At 39.0% G+C, this 13,132-nt stretch overlaps 1 protein-coding gene across 2 annotated transcripts; it reads right to left on the reverse strand.

Moving 5' to 3' along the window:
* Positions 1-86: 86 nt before the first annotated feature.
* pde6c (phosphodiesterase 6C, cGMP-specific, cone, alpha prime) lies at positions 87-13,098 on the reverse strand. Of its 2 annotated transcripts, none has more exons than XM_058792967.1 (22): positions 12,338-13,098; positions 10,423-10,575; positions 9,897-9,986; positions 9,680-9,820; positions 9,524-9,598; positions 9,380-9,444; positions 7,885-7,951; positions 7,580-7,627; positions 6,171-6,320; positions 5,943-6,086; positions 5,800-5,865; positions 5,538-5,684; positions 4,846-4,953; positions 4,656-4,765; positions 4,484-4,571; positions 4,299-4,399; positions 4,106-4,213; positions 3,958-4,021; positions 3,794-3,868; positions 3,600-3,683; positions 3,251-3,404; positions 87-2,988 (listed from the first exon to the last, which is right to left on the reverse strand). In XM_058792967.1, the coding sequence occupies exons 1-22, from the start codon at positions 12,803-12,805 to the stop codon at positions 2,930-2,932; spliced, it is 2,565 nt and encodes an 854-aa protein (XP_058648950.1). In that variant the 5' UTR covers positions 12,806-13,098; the 3' UTR covers positions 87-2,929. The 2 variants fall into 2 exon arrangements, with proteins under 2 accessions (XP_058648950.1, XP_058648951.1); XM_058792968.1 differs by having other exon boundaries at positions 2,930-2,970.
* Between the last annotated feature and the right edge of the window lie 34 nt (positions 13,099-13,132).

Consider the following 13,132-nt stretch of genomic DNA (forward strand, 5'->3'; position numbering starts at 1 on the left):
AAACATACACCTTTGTTTATGTCTGTGTGTTGCTTGGCAACCACTTTGTTGCACCACAACCGTTTCTGAGGAACTACATTGTTTGGTGGAAGAATAATGTTTTTAATTAATATCATTACATTTTATTTGCTTTGTTTTATTTTGTGAAACCTTGCTACATATATGGAACGACCATTTTATAAAAGCAATAAGCCCCGTGAAGCCGTGATCTACAGTGAATAAACCACTCCACTTCGCATCATGCCTAACAACGCCCCTGATAGCTGTTATAAAGTCACCGCCTTATTGCTTTATTTTATACCCCTCACGCAGCCTCTCAGGGCAAACTCATATGGTCACGGTAGAATGTCAAAATGTCCCAGACCTCGGCTTACCCAGCAGTGGCTGCCAGCCAATCAATGTGAAGAATCAGTCAGATGAGTTCAGAAAGCCTTTTGTTTGCTCTGATCCGTTATTCAGCATGTCAAATATCTGGAACTTCCCATGCGTTTTCATTTAGGATGCATTTCTCATAAAATGACAGTTGAGGTGGAGTCTAGAGTTATAGAAGTTCAACATGAAGCCTTTTGCTCTATATTGAAAGACCCACAGATAGAGAAGTCATTTGTCTCGGCTCTCAGCCAATTACCTGAGCCTCTTTACCTGGGGATGATCCAGCTTTATTAGGTAATCCGCTGCATGATAGAAAAGTCAGGAGAGGTTCCTCCTGACATGCCCTCTAAACAACCCAACAGAACTGTGCGGTCACCGAGACCTCAAGCTAATAGCAGATATGGTCAAAAACTATTAGAGACTCCAGAAAGCTCAGAATAATGTGTTTATTTGTTCACATGACATCATTTACAGTATATATACGGTAGTATTCAGTAAATAAGATGATCGGATATCAGTCGCACACTCACTCCAAATGACATAGTAGATATTATTATACACAATCCTAACAAAATGCATTAACCTGAGATGAGATTTGCTCACTTTGGCCTCTTCAGTCTGATCTGGACTTAGAGGGTTTGACATAGTGTAGTCACTAGTTCCAGTGAATTTATTTAGACCGCCATTGCCCCTGTTATTGGATTAAAGGCCTTAACTGATGTTTCCAACAAGCTGATATTGCATAAGATTTTCTTTTTTTCAATTCATTTACTACATCTCTCCATAGGTTACATTTTTGTTGGTGCAGAATGACCTATTTTTGATATCGGGCGAGATCAGCAGTTCATTCGCTAGTTCAAATCCTCATCAAATAGTCATCAAGTCCTCCAAAGATCAGAAAAGAGAGACTTTGACCTTACGAATTGGGTTTGTGCTTTCTGCCAGAGGAGATATCTAGAGGCTGCTTTATCAGTAGTCTGCTTTAAATAACCATGGTATTTAAAGATTAAAACGGAGTGAATCTCAGGAGCTGCTCCCCTATCAAACTCACTTCAAATCTCCTTATAGGTTTACATGTTCAAGTACTGACCATTCCCTCTTGCCTTGTCATAGCATACAATGCACTTTCTTTAAATATTCCCTGACTTTTTGTATGCCTTGCTCATGTCTCCATAGAACACCACTTAAAAATCATTTAAATGTTTGGTATAAACAAATATCTCTATGTAATCAATTGATATTCTATGTAATACGCTCAATGTTACACTTTCAGTAATACATTATGGTTGAAAACTATGTGTGATGCTTAGGTATCATTAAATTATTAAAGAACAAACATCAAAGTTCTGGTCATAAATGTTCTCCACAGCTCCACATATTCATAGAATTAGCCATATTGCATCCTCAGCTTCATCTTCTTTAGAGAACAAAAAAGTAGAAAAGACATCCTGTATCGTATCCATCCAAACACAACTGTGTCAAACAGATGCAAATGCAAGTTACAAGCTCTTTAGCCTTGACAGTGCCATCTTTCCTCTGAACAACTCTTAGTCAGTGTGCAAGACTTGTAGCATGAGATCTTTGTACATTTCACAAAGCACTTGCTAATAAGCAATCAGCTTCTAAAAGCTTATTCAAACGAGTTGGTCCTTCAACCCTAAACAAAGCAATTGATATGTATTAAAATATGCTTTTCAGTAGTTTAAAAGTGAGTGTGTAATTTAATGTGAAGTTAAAATGCTTTCAACCCAGTTTAATATATCTATAAGAATGCCATTTGTAAACTGATTTCACAAAAAAATAAAGAATAAAATGTAACGCTTGGTCTTTATTAAAACATTAAGCAGCCCAACAACACCACCAATGGTGTTTGTTTTGGGGGAGGGGCTATCTGTTTGTTTGACCAATTACAGATGAGGGATGTGTTAAGGAAACTTGTTCGAAAACAGTCAGCATTTTTGCAACTTGGTGGAAAAATTACACACTTCACCCTTACGTGTGATTCAGTGAATTTATCAAAAGAATAAATATCAAATTGGAACTTTATGAAATCGAGAAGTATGCTATTCTGAGAAATTAGCAACTGGTAAGAAGGTTTTGCTCTAATTCTTAATGTTCTGCTGTTTAAATGACATACAACAGTCTTGAGGACTGTTATGGACTCAAAAGCCGTACTTCGAGTAAGCTCTGTGAACTACAGCACAATAAACATTTGTAGAGTTGTGTTTCGGCCACCACTGTGTGGCAAGTTGCATATGCAGTATTTCCTCCAGCATAGTTAGTTGTTAAAAGGTACAGTTGAGGTGAAATCAGTGATTAGGAACAAGCTTGAAGTTGTCTATACGGTGCTCTAGGCTGGCACCCCATCAGAAAGAACATCTGACAGGTTCAGTTCTTCCATTTCTGGTGAATGCCTACGTGTTCACTTGGAGAAGGTACTTCCGAGAAAATGAGACAGAAAGCTGGTGAAAACGTAGTGATCCTAGGAGCACGTTTCACTTCCCTCTACATGCTGGCCCAGACTTCTCTGTGGCTCTGAATTTCTGTCAGATGATGTTTAAAATATGGTGCAGGTTTTGGACTTTCCTCCCTCTCCACCTGCATCCTCACCAGCGGCTTCATTGAAGAAAAAAATAGAAAAGAGAAAATCAAGTTGCTGCAAAGTTATGTACGTTCCCCAAGGCTACGAGGTCAAATTAGCACAGGATATGCCATTAAAAGGGTACTATCATTATGCACCCTTTAGGGGTAAGTAAGGTACAAAAGTGTACCTTTGTAAAGGGTCTCTTTTTTTTCTGCATCCCTTGCCATTTTCTGATCCATTTTTCTCATCAATTTTTCTACTTAATCTACTATCCCTGTAATGGATCCAACATACCTTTTTTAGCCTGCTCCTCTTCTAGTCGTTTTCGTTCGTTCTCTATAGCGTCTACTTTTGCTTGGTAAATATCAGCCAGTTCCTTCCAATGGACCCTGTTGTTGTTCAGCCCATCAAACATGGGAGTGATCTCTTTGTGGAACCTTGAAAATTCCTGTACGAGCAAAGAGGCCTGTCACTGCAAGCATTCACAAGCCCGCCAGTAACTGCCGATCCATCATTTCCTGTCAGAACACTTAAGCAATGTTGTGCTGACATGCCAAGAGAGGCCGTTATGGACAGATGCCCCATTTACACCAATGTCTGGATTGTGCAAAAACAAAATTGATTGACAGTTGGGTGTATTTACCTTGTACACAAACGAGCACACAAAGTCAATGAAACCACACTGCATCTTCGGAAGTTCATCCGCCTTGTTCCTGTCCATCATGGGCTGAGAAAAGATTCGAAGGATGCGTATTCTCATTCAGACACCAGTTTTATCACAATGCAACCAACTGAATGCAACCTGTCTAAAAGCAAAGCTGATCTCCACAAACTTACAATAGGTTGTTGGTCTAGCACAGTCCTCTCCAGGTCTCCCTGCTCCCAGAATTCAGCTGCCACCATGAGAGCCACCTTCAGAAAATAGCGTGTTTAGGTTAAAAGAACGTCTTTTAACCCAATGCTGGAAAATCCAAGCCATGAATGATCAAAGTTACACCTACTTTGCTCTGGACCTCCCATGGCTTGGTAATGGCAGACAAGTCACATCCAGTCATCATCATTGCCCTGTTTGGAATCAAACACACGTCTTCAAACTCTCAATTCAGTATGTTCTCAAGTAGCAGGGTTCTACTGAGAAGTGATGCTTACATAATGATTTCCTTCCTAATGGGATTGTTGGACACGTAGGCAATCGCTTCCTTCTCATCAGTCATTGGTTCAGTGGCATCAACGATCTTCTGGAACATGGTCCTTTTTCTGGGTTGGGGAAGAAAATGGGACCATCGTCAATACGATATGTTTAAGACTGTCTCTAGATGAAGGCATGCTCTTGAGCGCTTACTTGAAATACAAGGCCAGGTCAGTCGCAATGATGCAGACATCGTGCAAATGCTGGACTGTCTCAAACTGGCGTTTCTGCAAACTTTGGAAAATGTTAACGCTCTGTAAAAAAGGAGCCAGAAAATAAAGTTGACCTGGTTGTCACATTAAACTCTGGAACACTTTGTGCTTTATGACATAACAAACCTCTTCTGCCATCAGCGTCTTGCTGTAATCAAGATGGTGCCTTTCCAAGATGGAGGAGCCATGGAGCTTGGCCAGTGGTGATCCGCTCCTGCATTGGAAATGGATCGTAAGTAAAATGCCTTCTGTGCCTTTTTGAAAATATTAGAAGGAAAAAATATGTATGCTAAATTACTTTGTCTGGTAGAGATTGTTGGTACCCCTGTGGTCAATATCGTGACAAAACGCAGCCGCTACCATCGCAAAGGCATCAAGGTCTGAGTAGTATTTTCTCAGCCTTCCAGTCTTTTAGGAAAGCAAACAATATTCAGTATTTACGGCCTCTTTGGTGGTAAATAACATGATGTGTGGGTTGAAAAACTCACTTGCAGAAGACAGAACATAGTCTGGCCCACGTTAAACCCGTGCCTCCAGTTATGGTAGGTGATATCTCTGTAGCCCTTTCGTACGGTGTACATCCATCTTGTCAGGACCTGGAGCAAGTGTAGACCCCAAAAACATTTATCCCAAAACTGAAGGAACATGTCACACTACATGAAAGTCCAATAACAGTTGACGTGTAATTCTTTATCTAATAATTTGTCTCCAAATAGGCCCAGATTGTTTTCTATAAAAAATGGAAGTTTGTGAATGGTGGACATCTGATTTCTGTGGCAGTCTGCCGAGCTTTCTGTGTGAGTCTGGTTATCGCTAATCACCTGCCAAAAATAAACACAGGCTCTAGTAATAAGGTGAGTGCTGCTTGGAAAATTAGCCTTAAGCAGTTGTTGCACTACACTTCCATTTATATGTATGCGAATGCTGAAGCGTCGCAACACGGACCTCTTCTGAATTAAAAGCACACAAACTTGCAAATGTGCAGTGTTGCAGGAAATTGGTGTAGACTGTATATTTTTATCGTTTGGATTTATTATTTGTTAAATTGATGTGTTTAAATAATATACCACAGAGCATGACATCACATCACGGCCTTTGCACTGTTCATAGAAATACAGAGCACAGTAGTTTGACCACCCCAGTATATTATTGTGAAATTGGTCGTAAAGTCCAGTCTTACCTCTGCTGGCACTTTGAACTTCTCTACCACTCCAAGTTCAAAGAAACAGCGAATGCCACACTTGATCAGGTCAAGCTCAGAGACAGGTAAGTCACTAAAACTAAATAATAGCAGATCGACATCTTTGGCTTCCGGAATGTTGGTTCTCTGTGTATTAAAATACAAGATGATAAATTGAAAAAGTCATCCTTCGTGTTCAACATTTAAGATCAATAATATGTTCACTATGAATATATTGGTTCAGAGTTAAAGAAGGTCATACCAAGAGTTTGTACATTTCCTTCTGATCGCAGTCCTCGGGGTTCATGTCAAACTTCTCCTTCGTGTTCTAACAAGACAAACAATGTTTAGTTAACATAATAAAGACTGCAGTCTCTTAAAGCATAGGCTTGTATGATGCCTCACCAGAATCTGCTGGACTTCAGCTGGGGTGGCTTTGGTCTGGTATATGACCATTTCAGCTGCGATCTCTCTTCTCCACTCTGTCCGATTCAGTTTGTCATATGTGTCACAATTCAGTACAGACCATCCTAGGAACTGTGTTAGGGCCTGAAACAACGTCAGAAAAACACATTAGTGTTGCAGCACAAGATTAAAAGGAGCCAAAAGGATGGTGAGCATTTAACGACTCACTTCAGTAATTTGTTCATCCTGCTCATCAAATGGCTTTCCATCCTTCCGATTGAAGAAAGTGGCAACACCCACAATTTCTTCTTTCTTGTTGACAATGGGAAGGGACAGGACGTTTTTGATGATGAAACCTGACTCGTCCACAGCTTCTTTCTGTAGAGTAAAGCAATTAAAAGAGTGGTATTTACAGTGCCCTCCACTAATATGGCACCCTTGGTAAATATGAGCTGTGAAAATAAATCTGCATCAGAAGGAGTAAAACCAAAGAATATAGTTCTGATGTCCAGAACAAGATTGTTGAGCTTCACAAAATAAAAAGAGGCTGCAAGAAAAGAGCTAAAGCATTGACAATCCCCATTTCCACCATCAGGGCAATAATGAGGAGGTTCCAATCAACTAATGATGTTACAAATCTGCCTGGAAGAGGACGTGTGTCTATATCGTCCTAATGCACAGTGAGGAGGAAAGTTTGAGTGGCCAAAGACTCTCCAAGGATCACAGCTGGAGAATTGCAGAGATTAGTTGAGTCTTGGGGTGAGACTTCCGGTTCATTAGCCACTATAGGTAAATAACGAGGAGAATAGCAACGTGCAGTAAACAGTAAAACTGTTCGCACTACAAACCAGTGTGTTCATAATTAAGATAATACATTAAAATAATATGATAAGACACACCAATTTTCAATATCAAGCAGTAAAACGAACTGTTTTGTACAACTAAAAATAGCTGGATGTGGATGAGACTGGAAGCTAGACCCATAGAATTTACAAATGGAAGCATTTCTCCATTTTTACGTCAAGAAAAAGGTGGATAACGGGCCGTTATTGGATCTCCCATCAGGACAATAATCCAAAACAAACATCAAAATCAACATAAAAATGGGTCACTGAGCACAAAATGAAGCTTCTGCCAATGGCCGTCCCAGTCCTCTGACCTGACCTGAGCTGGTATTCTGAAGGATCTGGAGAGATTCTGTATGAAGGAATGGTCTCTGATCTCGTCATGTGTTCTACAAACTCTTCAGGCATTATAGGAGAAAACTCTTCTATCTTGGGAAAAGGAAGTTGCAATAATTGGGTGCCAGTAATTAAACTAGAGAATGCATTTATTTCACAATGAGATCCTAACCCTAACCCCACTTTCAATTGTTTTACTTCAATGAAATACTTCAATTTTGTGAATGAAAGAATAAAAGGATAAATAAAAAATTATTTATTTTCACAGCCACCTTTGCTCATAGCTACCAAGGGTGCCAATATTAATGGAGGGCACTGTACATTCACCTTGTCAATAAACTACTCAAAATTTGTTTTCTGTCTCAGTTTGAAGGTTACAGGTTTGTGTCTATTTCAGGTGTGGATCAGCAACAGTATGATCTCTGAGAGGGTTTATCCCGGAATGGATTACAGTACCTGGAATGTAAAGAAGTCATCAGCAGCAACATTCATCATGTTACAAATCTGCAGAAAAAGAAAAAAAAAAGATTTTCTCCAGTCAACATAAGCAATAATACAGCAAGTCATTGTTTAACCCATTAAGTAGCTCATTTAACTTGGGTTAAGTAATTATATGACCTGGGACAACTTTAGGATAAGTATTTGCTTTAGGGCACTGGTGACCAGACACTTTTGTTACACTAACATTCTTAAACATCATTTTTGAATACCATACCTTCAATGCTTAGTGGATTTTGTTTAAGAAAATACTTTGGACTTACAAAGCCATTTTCAGCTACATAGGTGGGGAGGCCGCTAACAAGTGCCCAGTGGTCGACAGGAGGAGTTCTGGAAGCAGAAACATTCAAATAAGACAAGCCGGTATGCTAGTATGCTATATGGGCAAAAGTATGTGGACACTCAAAGACTATACCCAGCTACTCTATTTCGTCTGTTGAACTGCTTGATAATGCAAATATCTATTCAGCCAATCACATTGCAGCAACTCAGTGCATTTAGGGATGTAGACATGGTCAGGTGATCTGCTGAAGTTCAAACTGAGCATCAGAAGGGCGATGAAAGGTAATTTAAGTGGCTTTGAACGTGTTATGGTTGTTGGTACCAGATGGGCTGGTCTGGGTATTTCAGAAACTGCTGAACTACTGGGATTTTACTCTCACAGCCCATCACTAGGGTATACAGAGAATGGTCCAAAAGAGAGAAAATATCCAGTGAACAGCAGTTCTGTGGGCAAGAATGTCGCCTGGTCTGGAAAGTCTCAATTTCTGCTGTGACATTTAGATGGTAGGGTCAGAATTTGGCATAAACCACATGAACGTATGGATCCATCCTGCCTTGTATCAATGGGTCAGGCTGCTGCTGGTGTAATGGTGTGGGAGATATTTTGTTTGCAAATTTTGGGTCCCTTAGTACCAACTGAACATCATTTAAACACAACAGCTGACCATGTTCCTCCCTTTATGACCACAGTGTACCCATCTTGTGGTGGCTACCTCCAACAGGATAACGTGCCATGTCACAAAGCTCAAATCATCTCAGACTGGTTTCTTGAAGCGACAATGAGTTCACAATACTCCAAATGGCTTCCATTGTCATCAGATCTCAATCCAATAGAGTATGTTTGGGATGTGATGAAATGAGAGATTTACATCATAGATGTGCAGCCAACAAATCTGCAGCAGCTGTGTAATGCTATCATGTCAATATGGACCAAAGTCTCTGAGGAATGTTTATAGCACCTTGTTAAATCTATGCCATGAATAATTTAGCCAGTTCTGAAGGCAAAACCCAGTATTGGTTAGGTCAGGTGTACCTAATAAAGTTGCTGGTGAGAGTATGTGCCTGTTTAGAATTTCACTTCAAAACTATAGGCATTAATAGAGAGTGGTCTTTCTGAAAAATTTCCAATAGATCAGCTTTTTGGGTTCCCCAAAGAACCTTACAGTGAACAGATCTTAAAAGAACAATTTTTTTCGTAGTGTGAAGAAGAATCTAAAGAACCTTTTGTGCAGTTGAAAAGGTTCCATGGATGTTAAAGATTCTTTGAGGATCCATAGATGCCAATAAAGTACCTTCATTTTTAAGATTTGAAGGGTGTTAATTTGGGTTCAGGTCTGGTTCAGGCCTTGTGTACAGTTCTGTTGATTTGTCTTCACAGACATTACTGGAATAGCCAAACCTATTTGAAAATGGTGTCCAGATAGTTTTTACAATATGAACAGAGAACGGGTTTTTATGCATAAAAAATATGCTTACGGTATGACTTTGATCTCTTCTTTGGCCTCTAAGAGATAATCAATGATCTTGTAGAAGATGATTTCCTGTTAGAAGATAGAAGAAGTTGTAATAATACTAGACAGCAATGCTGAGTTCTTTACCGAAGAGAAACAAATCTGTTACCCTGCCGTCAGGTGTCTTTGGGCCTTTGTATGGCTCCACGTCTCCCAATTTAACTGGCCACTCATCGTAAAACTCCTAAACAATCAAAGCAAGGTTGAGTGTGGCATGAACCGTGATCAATGACCAAAAGAAGGAAGATCACCATATGTCACAAACCTTTTCTTTGGTCATGTCCAGAAGACCGACAGAGTACCTCTCGCACTGGAGGTAGTTCCTGACGGTGTACAGGGCCTTGTGAAACTGTCGCTCAATGTCCGTCAACTCTTCAAAGACTTTGCTCGCAGACCATAGAAGAACCTGTGGCAGCAGTTTACAGTCAGAGTCAAGTTTCAAATCACAGTCAAATATTAAGGGTTGTGGTCTGTAGCATTACCTGGCTTCTCCTAGATTCCACATTATACATGTATGAGGTGTAATGCTGTAGGGCAATGACTGTGGCGAAGGTCATGTACTTGGAGAAGAGCTGAAAGACATTTGTAAAACGTTTAAAAAATATAGGCTATATATTGTTATGTCTACGCTTAAACTGACAAAGTGAAATTGTAGTCTTAAAAAGTTCCGTTCACACCAGAATAACTATAAAGATAACTTTATATTAGCATCCACACCAACGCAACACAACGTTATTCCATTTGGTTTTTTTAAGCACATGCTGCAGTTTTATCGTCTGCCGCTTAAATGCTTGTGAGTTGGATGAATTCTAATTGGCTGTCAACGTTTTAATCATTTAGTTGGAAAAAAAAAAAAGTTCTGAAAGCAATTCCAACGATAGCGTTATAGTAGTGGTGTGAAGTGTGAACCTCATAGAATAGGGCAAATAATCTGATTCAGCACAAATTTGAGATCAGTATCACATGATTTCTGCTTTGCAGCTGTGATGCCATTTTTCAGATACTCACATCTTCATCTGTTTTGGAGAATTCATTTCCTCCCACTTTGTTTATTGCCATGACCACACCGAGTGGATCTTTCCCGTTCATGAGAGGGGCAGCCAGCATGTTTTTAGTGGTGTATCCTGTTTGCTTGTCCACAAAATCACTGAATTTGGTATTCTAAGGAACAAATACATTGGTTTAATGTTCAATACAGTTGTTTCATAATACACTGGTTGAAACAGAAATGGGTTAAAACTGCTTAATGCAAAATGTCCATTAATTCCTCCAGGCTACAGCATGTTTGCTTACAGAATTATAACATTTCTGTACATAGGCGTTCATGCATAAAAAATGTTAAACATTTTCATATTATTAATAGGCCTATATATATTCAAACTCGAAAACTTAAGAACTGTTACTGAATTAGACCTTTTAATCAGTCATAGTAAGGGCGCTGCATCTATTAATTAAAATGATCACATTCAAGAAGGCATTTGGATTTGTTCTCTTATCAATGAGTCTAATTCTATACCTAAATTTACACTTCTGTGTTATGTAATGAAGTTTAATAGATTTAACCCTGTCTTGGCTACTTAAGGTGAGGTTGCACTGGTCTGCCATGATTAAACACCATGCTGGTATTTATAGCATATGTATGCATCTTTAATTATGTTTTTTTTTTTAAATGATCATACTACTCACATAATGCATTGAAGACTGTATGGATATGCTGGATGACATCAAATGTGTATCATGTTCTTTAGTAAAGTACATTTTGTTGTTTTTCTAGCAGTTTAATCAAGTCAAGTTAATTAAGTGTAAGCAAAACTTTGGTATTTGACATTTTATTGTAGATTTAATGTATAAAACTTTGCAATTAATATAAATATGTTACATTTTACTCTTACATTTTAGGCTTATTTAGAAAGCCTCACTTTCACATTTTATTTTCATAAGTAATTATTCTTAATTATGAGTTAACAAGGGCTGATGCTTTGGTTGTTGAACATCTGACTTAAAAAAAAAAGCTTGACAGGACAGTCATTTGTTGCTAAATAATATCAAGATGCAGCAGGCTACCAGGAGCAAAGAAAATAAGCTGCTTTTCTGCAGGGGATGACTGATCTGCATGACCTCGGGACAGAAAAAGTTTAATCCTTTGTCAAACTAATAGTCGACTTTCAGGGAACAGGCCTGCCTAATAAACCTAAGAAGATGTGTTGCTTGCAACTTACAGCGTGTCTTTTTATAAATGAACGTGTGCAAAACATATTAGAGCACTATAAAAAGCGAAAAAACACAGCTCTTGCTCTATGACCTAAAAAGGCTTTCACCTCTGTAAACTACTGTAATTTGGTTAATTCAGTCATATTAACATAATAACAATGTTTTTGACTATAATAATACCAGTTATTTTAGCGGGTACTACGTTAAGAACATATTTTGAGTTGCTGACAAAGCATGTTTGTTTAATGTGGATGATCTGCATAGGCTGTCATCTATTAAGAATATGAAAACAGTTTAACGGTCTTTTTAAAAATGTGTTTCTGCAGTTCTACACACAATTTACACAGAAGATACACAGCTATGCTATTTCAAAAAAGGGAGGATTTGCATAAAGTTAAAGTGGTATAACTTCATGTTTGTATGCAAAATAACAATACATTGATTAAAGATAAGTTTTATTTATTTAAGTATTGTGGCATTTAAAAAATTGAAAATTTGATCTCAATCCACAAAGCAGCTGAATGCCTTAAAACTCTATAAATTACTTGCAATGTAACCCCCTTAAATTGAAATTAATTTGTTATCATTTGCTTTTATATATTTTGGCATGAATTATTTGTAAATTAACTTTTTTTTTTTTTTTTTAAATATACACGTTAAAAAAGATTAACTAGGGAGAGCTATAAAAGACAGCTTTACTTCTTTTACTCACCTGTTTGACATCCGGAACATTAGCAGATTTTTTGCTGGTCACTATTTGGCCAACTATGCCAATGTCAGTAGGGAAGACAATTTCAGATTGAGGGTTGACCACATTTGCCTCATATTTGGAGGTAGGGGTGATATCGAAAAGACACGTAGCGAGCTCAGGGATGCCGTTTCTGGCTCGGTATATGAAATAGCTGCAGCGGTCGGCGTTCAACAGCAAACATATCCTCTGCAGGACCTTGTGCATGGCCTTTTCCATAATGGGCTGCGAATGCATTTCTTTGATCATGTCAAAGATGACGGTGGCCTCCTGGATTTGGCTGACATCCTTGAACGAGGCCGGATCTTTGATGTCAAGGTTCTCGGCAAAAGCGGCGGCGATGACCTCGCATCGGACCTTCTTGTCAAAATACTCTTTGGCAAACTGAGGGTTATTCTCCAAGTATTTTTCCACACTATCCTTGTCTGCCATTTTGAAGTGTGCTTCTCTGCTTGTCCTCTCACAGATTCATTACTTGTGGGGTGTCAGGATGAAAAGTGAAGCTTCTCAGTGATACCCTCCTTCAGATAGGTGCATCCTCCAGTGCAGAGATCAGTGCTGGTCTCCTCCGACAGGCTGCCAGAGAATAGTGGCTTACAGGCTGAAGGGATCAAAGTGGCCGCTAATGAAAGTGACGTCATGACATTAAACCCCTAAGCTTTCTTAACCTGCAAATCCCCACCCTGATCATTTCATGTTAGACAATCCAGTCGGAGTCAAACGCCTTTGTTTTCTCCTGAGGAGAAAGTGTCGGCGCTC

The sequence above is a fragment of the Onychostoma macrolepis genome, chromosome 12 (genome assembly GCF_012432095.1).
Source record: "Onychostoma macrolepis isolate SWU-2019 chromosome 12, ASM1243209v1, whole genome shotgun sequence".
Taxonomy (NCBI): domain Eukaryota; kingdom Metazoa; phylum Chordata; class Actinopteri; order Cypriniformes; family Cyprinidae; genus Onychostoma; species Onychostoma macrolepis.